The sequence below is a fragment of the Bombyx mori genome, chromosome 14 (assembly GCF_030269925.1).
Source record: "Bombyx mori chromosome 14, ASM3026992v2".
Lineage (NCBI taxonomy): Eukaryota > Metazoa > Arthropoda > Insecta > Lepidoptera > Bombycidae > Bombyx > Bombyx mori.
This window is the reverse complement of record NC_085120.1, coordinates 4,075,951-4,093,917: the sequence shown is the minus strand read 5'-3', so window position 1 is coordinate 4,093,917 and position 17,967 is coordinate 4,075,951. Positions and strand designations below refer to the sequence as shown.

General features: G+C 36.0%; 1 protein-coding gene across 6 annotated transcripts in view; it reads left to right on the top strand.

Annotated features, from left to right (window-relative positions):
- Positions 1-17,967, top strand: part of LOC101743013 (ankyrin repeat and sterile alpha motif domain-containing protein 1B) — a 181,218-nt gene that overhangs the window by 54,863 nt on the left and 108,388 nt on the right. For 3 of the 6 annotated variants that reach the window (XM_012697209.4, XM_038015273.2, XM_038015274.2), the window contains exons 9-11: positions 5,266-5,397; positions 5,652-6,134; positions 13,962-14,121. In XM_012697209.4, the coding sequence (XP_012552663.2) occupies positions 5,266-5,397; positions 5,652-6,134; positions 13,962-14,121 (775 nt within the window). The remainder of the gene's footprint in view (positions 1-5,265; positions 5,398-5,651; positions 6,135-13,961; positions 14,122-17,967) is intronic. The other 3 variants (XM_062672016.1, XM_038015275.2, XM_062672015.1) reach the window with 1 other exon arrangement.

The following is a 17,967-nucleotide window of genomic DNA, read 5'->3' as shown; positions in this document are numbered from 1 at the left end:
CACCTACCTTGAGATTTAAGTTCTAAGGTCTCAGTATAGTTACAACGACCTTTCAAACCGAAACGGATTATTGCTTCACGGCAGAAATAAGCAGGGTGGTGGTACCTACCCGTGCGGACTCACAAGAGGCAGAAGAAAATAGAAATTAATAAATATAGAATAGTAATTTATAGAAGTAGTATTGTAATGGAAATTGAACTAAAAAAATATATATTACTTTCCCCAATACTAATGACGTGCTAATTTACCTGCGTCTTTGTAGTGTTTATTTAAAACTCAATCTACACCAAGTCGCTCAAGAAGGCCTCAGGCACATACGCTATTCAAAGTGACATCCCGCCTAATGTATTCCGTATACACTTTATCAAATCAAACACTCCCAATCGGTCACGGCTAACATATCCTCGTCTCCCTAACAAATTAACGCAAGCATGGCGCCTCTTTAACGTACGTCGTCTTGACCTGTTCGCTCTCTGTGTCCGATTTAAACTCAGGCCCTTTGATGTATTTTGTCTTCGGGGAAATTTCATGTCTTTGTAATTTGTTTATGGGTAATTAAATTTTTGATGAGCTAGAATGCTTTGTAAGGATTATTACGTGTCTTGAACAGTTCCTTTTGGTAAATTTATGATTGAGTGATTGAAATTGGTGTTACAACTAGTATAGCGTACTATTACATATTGCTCAAAGAAAATAATTATTCATACTTACATGAGTAATCAAAGATAGCTAAGTACAATTTTCTCTTCGGTTCGTCAATCTGTCAATCATTTCTGTTGTTGTTTACTAGCTATTAAGGAGTTTTAGTGATATCAATAAAACCAATTTAAAATTGTCAGTTTTTCTATTCTCAAATGTTAATAAAACATAACAAAAAAGAGAACGTAATACATAATAAGAAACTAAATCTTAGGCTGTCGATTATTATGATAATCTAAATAAATATGACTAGCGACCCGCCCTCGCTTCGCTTCGAAAACATTAAAACACACATGAAAAAAAAAAAAAAAAAAAAAAAGTAGCCTATGTTCATCAGGGACAATGTCGGCTTCTAATGGAAAAATAATTTTTCAAATCGGTCCAGTAGTTTCGGAGCCTATTCGAAACAAACAAACAAACAAATCTTTCCTCTTTATAATATTAGTATAGATATAGATGAGAATTTCGATCAACGGTACTAAACTAATTATTTATAGCTAACTGATTTGCAAACGACCAAAATCGAAACATTGATGCGATAATAAAAAAAAAGCAACCCGTAATTTGAAAAAAAAAAAAATTTTTTTTTATTTCCGTACAAAAAAAATAACACGCCAATTATTGCAAAATTGATTTCCACAATTGCGTTATAATCGTGAATTCGAATGAACTGTACAAGGGAAATAAGTTCGCACGATACACCACGTTGTATTTTAGTAATATTGCGTAAACGAGTTGGCGTTTCCAACGGGAGATCTCTTATCTGTTACTTTACGACAAATATTATAATTGTACATAAGAATGCGTATTTTTTATTAATAATATCTAAAGAATAATTTAACAATTCAAACTTAATCATCACTAGTGAAATCCGGTGGTGATGCTCCGTCGTAACTAAAAATCTATATATTAATACGTGAAGGAAAAACTTTGTATCCCTTTTTACGAAAATTGCGCGGACGGAGGAGTATGGAATTTCCCACACATAGAGAACATGAAGAAGGAGTGCAGAATGTTAATATTTTATAAATTATGCCTGAAAAATTCATTAAATCAATAAAAAAAACATTACACACACTACTATGTATTTGACGCACACACGCATACCTACTATTTGTTTATTGTCAAACTTTTCTTTGCAGTCTGTCAGTTATAGTAGGTCAAATTGAGAATAGATTAAATATTGTTTTCTCTTTATTAATATTTGTCTAAAGTGTAGTTTTGACGAAATCTGTGATTAAAGAAGTATTTAATAGTCTTTGACAATAGAATCATAATAGTGTACAAACTTATAATTTCCATTAGTTATAGTCGAATTTTGACTACCAGTGGACCACTAGTCGTATAAAAAAACATATATATTTCCCAGCTCCAGGTAACAACACTTTTTTTCTTTCAAAAATAATTATCTTGAAGTTCCCGAATCGGAAAACTAAAAAGGAAACTCGACACGTGCAGTCTAAACGTAAAAAAAAATCTATGTTAAATAATAAAAATAAGACCAAAAATTAAACATCTGCAGTTTTAATAATAAACAAGTAGTCGAACATACAGCAATTAGACGATTTGTAAACACGAGATATAGGCCAGCATTCTCCGCTAAGAACTGGGGCGCATTAGCGAACGAAACACGCGAGCGATGAAACGATATGCGTTACAACATTACATGTTAAAATAAATCCATCTATAATTATGGAAGCTTCAGTTAGACATAATATGTATGTTCGGTTATCTGCAAAATTATTCTTATATGTCCTTTACTAATATTCAATACGTAATTGTATTTTTTATTGTAATCCGAAATATCTGTAATTGTTATAAACTATACGATGGATATCTATATAATACTACAGTCAAACCTGGATAAGCGAGAGTTCAAGGGAGCATAATTTCATTCTCGCTTATAGAGGTTTCTCACTAACCCGAGTTTCTCGCTAATGCACCCTCTGAATTTCATTTCGCGATTTTCCGGATTCAAACGCATTCCCTATTTTAAGTTTATCACTTAATGACAGTACTTTAATTTTCCGTTTTGACATGATGCAGAACAGAACTTTCCCTCGCAATTGATTAATGATAAACTGAGTAAGTCCGACAAACAGGACGGTACACAGGGACACGTGTCCATTCGAAAAGAATGCGATAAAATAACAACGTTATTTAGTTCCACGAAATAAAATAGGTTCTATATTGACGAGAAAAGAATACAAAAACAATGTTAAAAGGTTCCACGAAATTTAAGAATTTGTCATAAAATAGCAGATGTTAAATTTGTAATTTGTTTTGTCATTTGTTCCCCCTAAATAATATAAATAAATGAAGCTCGACTGTCGCTTATAGAGGTATAGATAAGTAGCAGTCTCACTTACGGAGGTCCATGAGGGAAAAAACGACTCTCGCTTACAGAGGTTTCTGTTTCTCGCTAATAGAGGTTTTAGGAGCTAAAAATGACGGGTCCTGGCTATCACTCTCACTTATAGAGTTTTCTCACTTATCCAGTTCTCACTTACCCAGGTTTGACTGTATATATTAATACGTGATGCAAAAACGTTGTACCCTTTTTTACGAATATGGAGAAGGAGTGCAGAATGCTAATATTTTTTTAAAATATGCGTTAAAAATACATTAAATCAATAAAAAAAACATTACACACACTACCATGTATTTGACACACACACCCATAATAATATATATATATACTCTTTGTTTATTGTCAAACTTTTGTTCTTGACGTCTGTGGTCAAATTGAGAATAGGTTAATTAATATTTTTTATCTTTAATATTATTTGTCTATAGTGTAGTCTTGCCGAAATCTGTGATTATAGAAATATAATAATAGTCTTTGACAATAGAACTGATAATAGAATATTAATGTTCAAACTTATAATTTCAATTAGTTATAGTCGAATTTCGACTACTGCGGGACTGCCTACTAGTTTTTGTAAAATTATGGTCAACTGTAATGTGAAGGAATAGTTAGCGCAGATAACAATAAAACCGTATTCGCAAGCTATAACGTTCAGGAAACGCTTTAACGTAGAAAATTGTCCATTCAGTGACCGGCTGCAGCCAATTTACTCCTCATCCAAGGCTCATATTGAATTACTTGGACCACTTGGGCCACGAGAGATGGTTCAATTCACAAGTTTTAGATTTCTCTCTCATAGATTAGATACGGTTGCATCGATGACGATGGTTTATTAACGAAAAGGCTATCCGTTGAGGGTCTTTGGTATGTCAGTTTAGTAAAAGATAATCGCATGTGTCAAAAAACATGATGATCTTCTGATATATTTTTTATTGCTCAGACGGTTGGACGAGCTCACGGCTCACCTGCTGTTGAGTGGTTACCTGAGCCCATAGACATCTACAACGTAAATGCGCCACCCACCTCGAGATGTAAATTCTAAGGTCTCAGTATAGTTACAACGGCTACCCCACCCTTCGAACCGAAACGCATTACTGCTTCACGGCAGAAATAGGCGGGGTGGTGGTACCTACCCGTGCGGACTCACAATAGGTCCTACCACCAGTGATTACGCAAATTATAATTTTGCGGGTTTGGTTTTTATTACACGATGTTATTCCATCACCGTGGAAGTCAATCGTGAACATTTGATGAGTACGTATTTCATTAGAAAAATTGGTACCCGCCTGCGGGATTCGAACACCGGTGCATCGCTACATACGAATGCACCGGACGTCTTATCCTTTGGGCCACGACGACTTACATGATGCCCTTCTGATTTTTTTATTGCTCAGACGGGTGGACGAGCTCACGGCTCACCTGCTGTTGAGCGGTTACCTGAGCCCATAGACATCTACAACGTAAATGCCGCCGGCCACTTTGAGAAATGAGTTCTAAGGTCTCACTTGTAACAGTACAACGGCTGCCCCGCTTTTCAAACCGAAAGGCATTACTGCCGCACTGCAGAAATAGGCGGGGCGGTGGTACCTACCCATGCGGACTCACAAGACGCCCTATTATCAGTAAAATATCTCAAAATATAAAGTAAAGTTGTTAGTTAATCACAAAATCCCAAGCTTAATTGACTAAGGAATAAATAAAAAACAAGATTCTATCAAGCTACACTCATGATCGCTATTGCTAGACGCTGTTATTTCATAACATGGACCAGGCTTCAAACTTATCCTGTTGCCTTACAAATTCTCTATTACTCAATTGTGGGCACTTATCTCGCTCCTCCGTTGTCAACGAGATGAGACCGTAATAGAAAACAGTTTGCGGGTCGTATTCCTAATTTAATTATTTTGATAATTTAACGAACGAATAGGGAGTTTGGCAGGACCGAAAATAATACTCTTAGCTCAGTAAGAGGGCTTAGTAGGCTCATAGTGAATTGTTAAAGGTGGTATGGACACCATATGCATTCAGGACAGTAGTGCAATGTGGATTTAATCAACCTGAGATATTTAATAAGAAAACATTAGATAATTACTGATCTGATCAACTATGGAAACACAACGCTTACTCCAAATTCAAATGCACCTCAGCTTAAATTTACCATCATCCTAACATCGGCCTAACAGCTATATATCTTACAGCCCACCCCTCCCAAGAAGCCTCCGCGGAGGAACCTGTCAGTGTCCCCCACTCATGCTAACTCCCCTTCATCTGGATACAGCTATGAGCTCAGGCCGCATGCCAGGAGCCAGGATGATTTGGACGATATACAGGTACCGGAAGAGTAACGCTGGAATCATAACCTATAATCATGTATCATTTATCGCTTTTTTTTTTGGTTCTCATAAAGATCTTTATGTTCTTATTTTATGTGTTTCTTTAATGGTTTGGTCTAGGTTTTAAGTAGAATTGAGGTCTTGCAACAAACATGCCATGACAAAGTACTATATTACAATATCGTTTATTTCTAGCGAAATCGAAAACCCATCGTTCAAGTAATTATTGATTTTTTTCTCGTTTGTTACAGGGTGGAAAAAATTACCTGAGACTCGGTCGATCTGTTGATCATTACGTCGACAGTAAGCTCTCTTATTCCGAATATGAGGAGAACCACAATTCGCTTCGAGTGGTTCCTGTGCCGACTCCTCGACCTAGCTTGAAGCAGCGGCCCCAACCCGTCGCCATTACGGCAATGTACGAAAATGTCGTCATAAAAGAGCAGAATCCACGGAGGAAATTGAGGAGAAGCTTCGGTCCTAACGAGTTCGACAGAAGCGAGATGAGCCGAGTAAGGAAATACTCGAACCAGGAGAGGAGTTCCTTAGAGAGTCTGCTCGACGAACAATCGCTGAACAGTCCGAGCGACTGCGAGCGTTATTGCGACGGGCAGAAGGTCGGTGTTCCTTCGTCACCGACTCACTACGAACAGCCGCCCACTCCAGATCATCCTCCGCCTTCGGCAAGGCAGGCGGAGAACAGTATTCACGAGAAAATTCGACCTTTGAGTCAGGTCAGTCCTGATTGACTTAGATGTTGTAGAACATATCATAATGAGCTTTGCTTTGTAATGTTATGTAATGTATGTATAGTAAAATAGTGATATTTGTAATATTTTGAAACACAAAAATACTTATTGTTTCTATTCATTTATACACCCCAGCCATACATTTGGTTCAAGCTGCGATCGATAAATAATTGTTTTGAATGTACACACATTATTTCGAGGGTTGAAAGGCTTATGTAACATTTTTGCAACTTTACAGGAAAGCTCAAAATGTTGAAAAAATATCATAGCAAAATACTTCTACAGCTAATTGAATGGTGTAAACTTAACTGAAGCTCAATTAAACACATCGGACTGTTGATGCTGATACAAACTAAAAAGAACTTTTAATTACAAAGATAAATGTCGCGTTTTAAGCGAAATGTCCAACCAAACCAGCTTTTCACCCTTCGATTTAATATCGATTATTTTTATTTCGATCCCTATCAGAGTTACTTGTTTTATTGATTTTTTCTATCTCCATCGCTGTTTGAATCAAATTGTTGTTGTTTGAGTTGATTTCACGTATTTTATGTTAATAACACTATTAATAGCCGTAATAACTCACGTCCAGAATGCGAAATAACACAATTAAACCCTAATATGTATTTAATCACGTCTACTTGCACGAGCATGATTGTTTTCTTTTATATTCATAAATTTATGAGTTTCATTTTTATTTTATTTTTTCGAAACGTTTCAGCTAATAATGGAGGTTGTAGAAGAGATAAGAATTAGAAAAAAGTCTGAAGGCGTAGTCGCAAAGAGTTGATATAGTTTTAAAATCATTTAAAACTTAACAACATTTGAATTACTCGTGTACATTGTTCGTATTTATAATGGTGCTTTTAATTTTTTAGTAGATGAAATAGATTTTAGTTGTGTAAATAGGAATTTATAGTTTTAGCTTCGTATTTTATATTCGTTAGGGTGCTAAGTGATTTTGTTTTGTGTTGAAATTGTTATTGTTCAAGAAACTACATTTCGCCTGAAATATGGAAATAAATGTTTATTCATGATTGAAAGCTAAAAATGAATAGCAATTTGAACGCAAATCTTTTTAAATAGTTTTCAGATCTTCTATCCTATTCACTAGCTGAAGTAGATCGATATTCTAGATGAATTATATCTGTCGAGTGATAACAAAATTGGAATTTATTTACAACGAAATCGTTTATCAAACTTCCAAACAACGAGACGATCGCGAGAGATTATCACCGCAATTATCATTTATACTTCAATAAACATCGAATATCTTTCTTTTACAAATTTCTCAAACAATACTAATATATTAAATGATTTTTTTTTAAATAATCATTAAAGTACATAATACTGGCCACTAAAAATAATTATAATCTTTAGTGCTAAGGTCTTGCTATGTTTTTTTTAAATTAAAGGCACACTGATAACATCTAGGGCTGTAAAAAGTCTATAGATAAATTCTATAGTAAAATTACACAGACTCTCGTGGGTCCTATTGAGTTTAATCCAAATTACACTATAGACTTTTGTTGGCTCTATTAAGTTCAAAGCTATGCATTTGCAGTTACCGATTTTGTTTTAATCGATTTGAATGAAAACGATTTCATGAAAAAATAATTTATTTATCGTTACGTGATTATTTTTACCGACATGACAGTATCGTTTGCATTTAGCGTATGTTTTTAATTTGCAAATTTAAATGTTATAATTAAATGTTTCCTTAAATACTTTAAACATATTTGATTTTAATTTTTATAGAAGACTTTTGGATATTTAATGGGTTGTGATAAATTTTATTCCATTTATTTTTTCTTTTTCTAAATCAAGTTTATTTGAATGTGTTATCGAATTTATATAATATGATAAAAGAAAATAGTTTTGTCACTGTTTTGGAGCTATGAAAATATTATGATTTTGCTTTGCTACTTTTTTATGATTACTTTATTGTACCTATTTTGTATTTTTAAGAGAAAACAATCTTTATCAAATTTCATTTAAATACAGTATATATTAATGACAGTATAATAATAATCGCAATGGATTAAATAGACGAATCTTAGGTCTCACCACTAATTTAGAAGTATTTATTATTATGTTATTTTTTATGTTTATTCATTCATTTATTTAGATGCATACTTTTAAGTTTCGTTGTATTGTTTAAATTAGCTTTATCATTTAGTTAACGCAATAAATTACTTTATAATGATTTATTTTTATTTTTAATTTGCTTCACCCTGTTTTGTAGAAAACGCACCCGAGTTTTGTATTCAAGGCACTTCACGATAATGCGGAGTCAGTTCGAAGTGAAAAATGTATTTGCATACATCGACGGTTGAAAGCGGAAATGTCGTAACTTGAATTTTGAGCTAAATCATTTTGTATCATATTATATTACTAGGGACCCGCCCTCGTTTCGCTTCGAAAACTGTAATTTATTATTGATTTCTCCACTATTTAATGGATGTTATTATACATATAAACCTTCCTCTTCAATCGCTCTATCTATTAAAAAAAACCGCATCAAAATCCGTTGCGTAGATTTAAGCATAGATAGGGATATAGGGACAAAGTAACTTTGTTTTATATTAGGTAGTGATACATAATTAATTATAAGGCTCTGGAGTAAAGTTGGGTTTTTCAAGTTACGACAATTCCGCTTCCTTCCGTCGATATGTAGTACCGAGCTCGATCGATTGGTGGCCGATCTATTTTACTAAACTTTGAATATAATCTACAATCAAATGACAATCGAAATTCGACCTTAACGACAGATATCTCAAGGATTAGATTTATTTCTAGGATCTATTCTAATTCTAAGATTTAATTCTATTGAACACAAAAGTAAACGTCATAGAATATAAAACTGAGATTTTAAAAATTTCTTCATTGATAGCTCAACAATATTACAAATAATCAATAAAAAGTATACAAAAAAATTAATATAAAATATTACATGACTCTTTTGTCTTGTTTTTTGTAAAAATCTTGACTATATCAAAAAAGTAAAGCTCTTGAATAGCTTAAAAAAAAGAAAACACGTTGATAAACAGAAGTATACAGTAGAAAATGGTACCATTTTTATTATTTCATTATGCTAATATTTTAATGTAAATACGTCGGCACCAGGAGCTAACAATATTTCGAAATCGGAAGTATGAAAATTAAACAATAAAAAATCTATTTTTATCCAATTTATTAATATAAAACAAATATACACAAAAAAGTACACACAGACTCCTAAAATAGATAATTTTGTAAACAGTAAATCTGGTCTTATTTCTAATCGTTAAAATGTAACAAGCCCATTTGTGAAAACGACTGGCGCCCCGACTACTATACGTTTTTGGTGATACGCCAGCAAACTTCTCTGAAGGGGATCAATTGTACAGTTTGATCTCGATCGGACAAACAAACAAATCTACCAAAATAAACAATACATAATTTGAATACCGTCACGTGAGATTCTTCACATTTCATTGAAGCATATTTAAGGTTTTGCACAAGATATCTCGTTATTTACTTGGTCCACATTTAAATAAATGTAAGTAATTTTAAAAAAAAATGCGTTAAATTTTATCAGTTTTTCATAATCAAGTATGTAGGTGTTTGATCAACCTTTTGTGTATTCTCAGATATATGTTTTTTTTTATTGTTTAGATGGGTGGACGAGCTCACAGCCCACCTGGTGTTAAGTGGTTACTGGAGCCCATAGACGTCTACAACGTAAATGCTCTACCCACCTTGAGATATAAGTTCTAAGATCTCAGTATAGTAACAACGGCTGCCCCAACCTTCAAACGTAAAAACATTAGTGCTTCATGGCAGAAATAGGGAAGGTGGTGGTACCTACCCGTGCGGACTCGCAAGAGATCCTACCACCAGTAGTATATGAAGTAGATTTATGTTTCAATAACATTTGGCTTTGTGTTTAGGTACAATTAATTGTGATAAACTGCTAATAGAACGTATTGTGCGTCCGCACGGGTAAGTACCACCGCTCTGGATAGTTTTGCCGCAAAGCAGTAATGCTCTTTGCTTTGAAGTGCGAGTCGAGCCTAGTCGTCGTGGCCTAAAGGATAGGACGTCCGGTGCATTCGTATGTAGCGATGCACCGGTGTTCGAATCCCGCAGGCGGGTACCAATTTTTCTAATGAAATACGTACTCAACAAATGTTCACGATTGACTTCCACGGTGAAGGAATAACATCGTGTAATAAAAATGAGACCCGCAAAATTATACTTTGTGTAATTACTGGTGGTAGGACGTTTTGTGTGTCCGCACGAATATGTACCACCACCCTGCCTATTGCTGCCGTGAAGCAGTAATGCGTTTCGGTTTGAAGGGCGGGGCAGCCGTTGTATTATTAAAAGTACAACAGACCTTACAACTCTGTCTCAAGGTAGGTGGCGGCATTTACTTTGCAGATGTCTATGGGCTCGAGTAACCACTTAACACCAGGTGGGCCGTAAGCTGGTCCACCCATCTAAGCCATAAAAAAACTATAAAAATGGTATAACGCACGTTATATAACGGTAAGCAGCGGGTTGGTCCTGCCCCTGGGTAGGTATTACTGACATCGATGAGCATAGGTAACTACTCAGCATCAGGTGGGCCGTATGCTCGTCTGCCTACAAGGGCAATATTTTTTTTTATGAATTGTCAAACATTTTTATTTATTATAGCGACCCGCCCTCGCTTCGCTTCGGAAACATTAAAATACACATGAAACCAAAAAAATATAATAAAAAAAAATTTAAAAAAGTAGCCTATGTTCATCAGGGACAATGTCGGCTTCTAATGGAAAAATAATTTTTCAAATCGGTCCAGTAGTTTCGGAGCCTATTCGAAACAAACAAACAAACAAATCTTTCCTCTTTATAATATTAGTATAGACAAAAGCGCCTGAAGCAGTATTGATAATTGTAGTAAGCCGTTCGTTCTGTCGCCTGATGAAAACTAAAACGCAATATTCCGTGCTGGTTATTTAGAGGCGGTTGGTAAATATATATTTTTACCTTAGCAGCTTAACTTGCCGCTTTTGCTGCGAAACAGCAGTGAACAAAACGCGATTTTGATTCGAGCGTGGGTCAAAGTAGTAGTTTTTTAATCTTCAGTGCCACGAATTGACATTGTTCAGCCATCAATTTGAAACATTCGAATTTTACTGTGCCCTGTCTCTTTCACATGCATATAAAAAAGCGAGTGAAAAAAACAAACCCCTTCGAAATTCGATTTGGAATTCGACCTCAAAGAAAACACGTTCGGAAACGCGTAATACCCTAAAATTTCAAGATATTTGTAAAAATAAATGAATTTTTTTTTTTAATAGTTATTTCAATCTATTCCTGATCATTTCTATTTCTCCTAAGTAATATGTGTTTTCACTGCTGAGGTGAAAAGCTATGTGTGCTACACGAGAGCAAAGCTTTTTGCATCTCGTGCTGTTGAGTCCCTCACTACGCTCAGGATTCTAACTTTGAATCACTTGCTACGCTCGTGAATCAATCTTAGCATCCTTTGCTTGCTCGGGACTCAAAATCACCACTCGAAACGAAAACAAACCTTTTTTTAACAACAAATAACTATTTTTTGCGCTAACAACAACAGCTTCAAAACGAAACGTGATTGTACGACTAGTACAATGGCAGAAAATTTTTCATTAGTAACATTCGCGCAAGTTGTAATTCAATAAATAATGTATATATGTATTCGATGTATGTAAAATAAATAGCAGTATGCATCCGGTTTTTGTACCCAACACTACTGATGCCTTTGAGTAAGGGTATTGCCCAAAACACGTTATTTTGAATCCTCCTCATCCACTAACGGTGCTTTTAGGTACCCCAAGATCATCGTTCTCGTCGAATCCGACACTTGCGACGAAGGGCTCGGCGAGTAAATTAACCCACAGACACAGACAGAGAGTTTCTCGCCGGATCTTCTCAGTGGGTCGCGTTTCCGATCCGGAATTGGATTCTGCGAAGCACGGCTTTTGCTAGGGCTCGAGTTATCAACAGCGTCAGGCTTGAGCCCCGTGAGCTCACCTAATCGCCCGGTGACGCTAATATGGTCTCTCAAGATCATCAGCTTAGGTAGGAAAAAAAGTACTGGTATTTCTTCAAAATCATGCGAAGAGGCATGTGGATCATATTCACTACCAAGTCAAGTAAAGTCCCGTGTACCACACATCATAGCGCTGTGACATGTTCTTCTTCAAACGATTCGTTAAAATAGCTCCAATTGGCAACAGTGCCACAGCTATTTTCTTGACTTTGCTGATGTCCATAGGCATCAGTGACCACTCATCGTTAGATGGGCCTCTGCAGACAACAATAGAGAAATCCCTACAATATCATGATTGGTTGTTGCTATGTGATTGAGTCCAATCATCCAGAGATTTATACTTTATGCCAGTTTATGCATCAAAGCTCATCAATAGTTATTTCATTGGAACGCAGAAATATATGTACAGAGGCGAGTTAAACTAGTTCATGTGTTTTCTTTCAGTAAACTCTACTATCAAGGCGAAATATAATTTTAAAGAACACCAAAGTGTACAAAAAAGACAGTACAAAAACATCCTATTATAAAACACACAAAAAACCTACTACATCTTGATAATACAAAATATCAGGATAATCAGGTCCAACGTGAACATGTTCGGTACCTTAAATTTGCTTATATAAGTAATATTCTAATATTGGTTTTAATAAATTGGAGAATGCCACCACTTTTCTAAGGTTTCCGTACTTAGGTTTCCATAGATTTGCCAGATACTTTCAATCATCATCATCATCATTATCCTGCCCTTCTCCCTGCCTGCCCTGGGGTCAGCGCAACATGTTCTCTCCTTCCATACTCTTCTATCATATACCATTTCTTCGCTCACTCCCCTCTTACCCGTATCGTCTTTCACGCAATCCATCCATTTCTTTTTAAGTCTACCCCTTCCTCTATATCCTTCCACATTCAAAGTTACCATTTTCTTACCAACCTCATTTTCATTTCGTATTGCCAGATACTTCCAATGAACAATGAAAATGGATTGAATCAGATGTAATTCTCAGAAGTGTATGATAAAGTGAGCTACGTCCAACGACTTCATTTTAATGTCCGACACTTTTTGTTAATAAGCCATCATACGTTTTACGTTACGTTACGTATACGTTTTATTTTGTTGCCAACATTTCTAATCATCCCCTCTTGGGTACCGACTTTTTTTTCTTTTGGGTCAAGAAGATTACGTTGGACTTCTTCTTAAACATTGGAGTCGAATCGGCTAAAACACGTATGGCTCAATTGCTTACTACTGGCAATGAGTGATATGAGCTTGTGTCGATTATGATGTTAAATAATATCCTTTTTTTATTGCTATAGATGTGGACGAGCTCACAGCCCACCTGGTGTTAAGTGGTTAGGTACTGGAGCCCATAGATACCTACAACGTAAATGCGCCACCCACCTTGAGAAATAAGTTCTAAGGTCTCAAGTATAGTTACAAAGGCAGAAATAGGCAGGGTGGGTACTAACCCGCACGGACTCACAAGAGGTCCTACCATCAGTAATTACGCAAATTGTAATGTTGCGGGTTTGATTTTTATGACACGATGTTATTCCTTCACCGCGAAAGTCAATCGTGAACATTTGCTGAGTACGTCATCAGAAAAATTGGTACCCGCCTGCGGGATTCGAACACTGGCGCATCGCTTAACACGAATGCACCGGACGTCTTATCCTTTCGGCCACGATGACTTAAGCTCTCAGTTTGAGTTGTGACATCAAGTTGTTGAGATTTGAATTATCACCAACAGGAGTACAAAAGAAGATCAACGCTGCGTGACAGTCAGACTGAAACCGAAATGAATCTACTTAGAGCAGCCTCAGCAGCGTCCGTCGCCAGTGGTGCTACCGATCGAAGCGGAAATACTGATAACTGCGTCGAAGAATATGTTTGTGACGTGCCGTTTGCAGGTAAGTTCCCTTTCCCGGGATAGAATTATTCGTTTCGCCTTTCCAACCAGCATGCTTAGTGCGAGTTTTTTAACGTTGTCGATAGCGTAAAAGTTAGCTCATATTTGTATGGAATGGGATCGCTTGCGTACGTTTGCCGCTAGGGGCGCTGTTCCAACTTCATTCATAATTAGGTTAACTTTTACGCTATCCAGAACGTTAAGAAACTCGCACTAAGCACACTGAACATTACCATTGTCAATCGTACGTTGGGCCGTATGTTGCAACTTCTTAAGGCTATAAGAAATGATTTAGAAACGAAGGCTCCTGAGTAAGTGGAGGGTTCGTTTTGCAAAGAATCTGCTGTGCCCTATCAACAGCCATTGCCGTCTGCGATAGCGATTGAAATCGATTGACGACTTGTACAATATTTGTTCTGGTTTTATCGTTCGATCTTCTGAAAATCTTTGTATCTGTTACTTTGTTGAACTAACATGACCGTGTTTATGTGGCTTCTACAGGTAAGTAAGAATTTTTCACTAATAACATAATGCAATGTTTATATAATTCGAATATAGCACATTATTTATTTATTTGGGAAACAAACACTACAATACAAACATATAATATTTTAAAAAATATAGCTAAAACAATAACCAAATATGTTTCCACAATCAAAATCACATATAAGTAGAAAGTGAACAGCGAAGAGAAAATTTCAAATTTAAATTACAAAAAAACAAAAGCAACACAATAAGCATATATTATTTTATACATCAACTTACACTATAAAACTATAATACTATTATTATATCGTTGGTAGGTCGTAAAAAATGTCTGCCGATATGAATTCGTCGTGGCCTGATGTTTAAGATACTTGGCTGTACTTGTATCGATTGATACGACTATATGGGGGTTCCAATTTTGCGAGTAATTATCAATTTTGTAGCAATGCTTAGGATAGGGATGGCCATACATTTACAGGTAATTCGTTGTGGGATTGGCAGATAACACTTTGAGGCTTCGAACTCGTGTCCAAGGGTGAATACAGCGAATGTTCGTGTTTTGATGTTTGATAACTACTTAATATCTGGTAGGCTTGTGTGACCTTTATTTGTTTTTTTTTCAATAGAGAAATAAAATATGTATAATGAAAATGTTAAAAGCTAATTAACAGGGTTTGTAAACACTTATTAATTAATATAATTTAAATTACTTCGCAGTATCATAATAATAAACCAAACAATTTTAGAGGAACGGAATGAAATATGGCTGAGATATAAAATAAATAAAAAATAAAGTTCATTCGGGCGACTAGACTGCAGAGATTTTTATTTTCATGTCACAAAAAAGCGGACCTTTTTTTCCATTTTTCGTGTTTGTGGTTCAAAAATGGTAACACAGGATACGCGACGGCGGGTTGCCAGACTGTAAACAAATAGTGCCATTGTTATACTGACAATACATTCAGCCTTTTGTTAGATGGTGTATATTAAAAATAATAGGTACCTGTGTGCTCATAGTGCGAGTTTTTTAACGTTCTCGATAGCGTAAAAGTTAGCTCACATTTTTTTGCAGTTGGAACAGCGCCCCTAGCGCCAAACGTAGGTAAACGTACTAACTCCATACAAATTCTCGCCCTAAACACACTGTTTTTTGTTCTCCTACCTATGCTGATAGCCTTGAGAGGCTATTTCAGCTTACCCTAGCGTGTGTAGGTGAGCTCACGGGGCTCAGGAGAGTTGCTAACACTGACCCTAGCAAGAGCAGTGCTTCGCAGAATCTACCACCGGGTCAGAAACGCGACCCACTGAGAAGATCAGGCGAGAAACTCAGTGGGCTGTCTCTGTGGGTTAATTCGCTCGTCGAGCCCTTCGTCGCAAGCGACGGGTTCGATGAGGACGGTGACCGGTGCTTGTAGTGAACACACTGTAAACTTCACTTTGATTTTTATCTTTAACGTGAAATTCGCGTAATCATTGGTTTTCGGGTGTATTCTAAGTCTACATTCGTAGGTACCACGATTTGGCCTGTTATGTCGCGAAGTTTTTTTGTTTGTTGCTTAGATAGCTGGACGAGGTCACAGCCCACCTGGTGTTAAGTGGTTACTGGAGCCCATAGACATCTACGACGTAAATGCGCTACCCACCTTGAGATATAAATTCTAATGTCTCAAGTATAGTTACAACGGCTGCCCCGCCCTTCAAACCGAAACGCATTACTGCTTCACGGCAGAAATAGGCAGGGTGGTGGTACCTACCCGTGCGGACTCATAAGAGGTCCTACCACCAGTAAAAAAGTAGTTCCAGTAAAAAAAGCATTCATGCGATCCGATTTACAGGAATAACCCTCCCACATTACGAGAGCTTAACGAGACTTGTGATGAGTCTTTCACGGTAGGCAAGCGCTCGCCTCTGCCTCGGGAATTGCTGACGTTCATGAGGGTAACTACTCCCCATCCGACCGTATGCTCTTCTGTCTACAAGGGCAATAACAAATCGATTGATGTATTAGGGCTGGAGGCTATGGAGGGCGATTGTGATGACTGTCGTATGATAGATCAGATGTATCGTCGTGTGTGTCTATATTCACTTGCTGCAATTTAAATACTAATAAAATTGTAGGCAACTATTTCAGGTCTAGAGACCATAATTAAAAAAGTTTGCTATGACAACATGAAGTTGAAATAAATGAATAAAGTTGATTAGAACAGTACCTACTTCAAAACAGAAATGCGTATAATATAAACAAATAGTTTTCTCTGTCCAAAACACATTATTAATGCATGGAAAGATAATTTTAATTTAATGAATCTTCTTAGCAGCAACCATTGAAAAGCAATTGAGGTAAAACGTACCGTTAATACGTATACATATGCTTATTACGAAACTCAACAAAGATAGAATGTTGATGTCTAATAACCTCACTGACACCTTATTCCCTTTGGTATGCGTTATTAACTGGAGACGTTATTCTGAAACGTTCGATATTATCGTACGACATAATTTAGCGTAGCGCGATTAATAATATCGGCGAAATATTAATGTTTAATTTGTCAAGTATTTTAATTTCTGATGCTAATACCCGTATAATTTTTTTTCAATAAATAATATACACGTTATTAAATATCACAAGATGTTAAAATGCCGAAAGTAAATTTATAAGAATTTTAGAAAAACAATAAGATTTTAGCTGTAGCTTATAGTATATATTAACTTATAAAAAGATAAGAGCTTTATCAAGATGTACTTAGCATATTTACAAAATCCAAACAACACTTCTGACATCCGAACTTTCGGATCGTCATTAACCCACTGAGTTTCTCGTCGGATCTTCTCAGTGGGTCGCGATTTCGATCTGCAGGTGGAATCAGCAGAGAACTGCCTTTGCTATGACTAGCCCCGTGAGCTCACCCACCCGTCCGCGCATTTTTAAAATACTTCCTTAAGCTACCTACATTTAGTTATGGGAAGATAACAAAAGCGTTATAAAATCTTCAACATTGCATTTTTGTGGGTGTATCCTGAAATTTTGTTTTTTCACATCTATCTTTTTTGATATGTTCAGAATCAATCAGCTTAAAATGTGATATTTTATTTGTGACTCTAACCTCTTAGTATACGAGATCAAATAATTAAGGCGTGCATGTTTTCTTCTAGATTTTTCGACATCTACAACACATGAAAAATTTATAAATTGACGCTAGAACGTTCAATTGATTATGTATACTTTAACTTTTTTTTATAAAGTATTTGGCTCCAACGCCTTTGGCATTGATTTTGCCAATGTCAAACTGTTTACAAAAATGACAGGTGCTTAGAGAGGAAAAAAAAAATACTAAATCTAAATACAAATAAATTTGGTCAG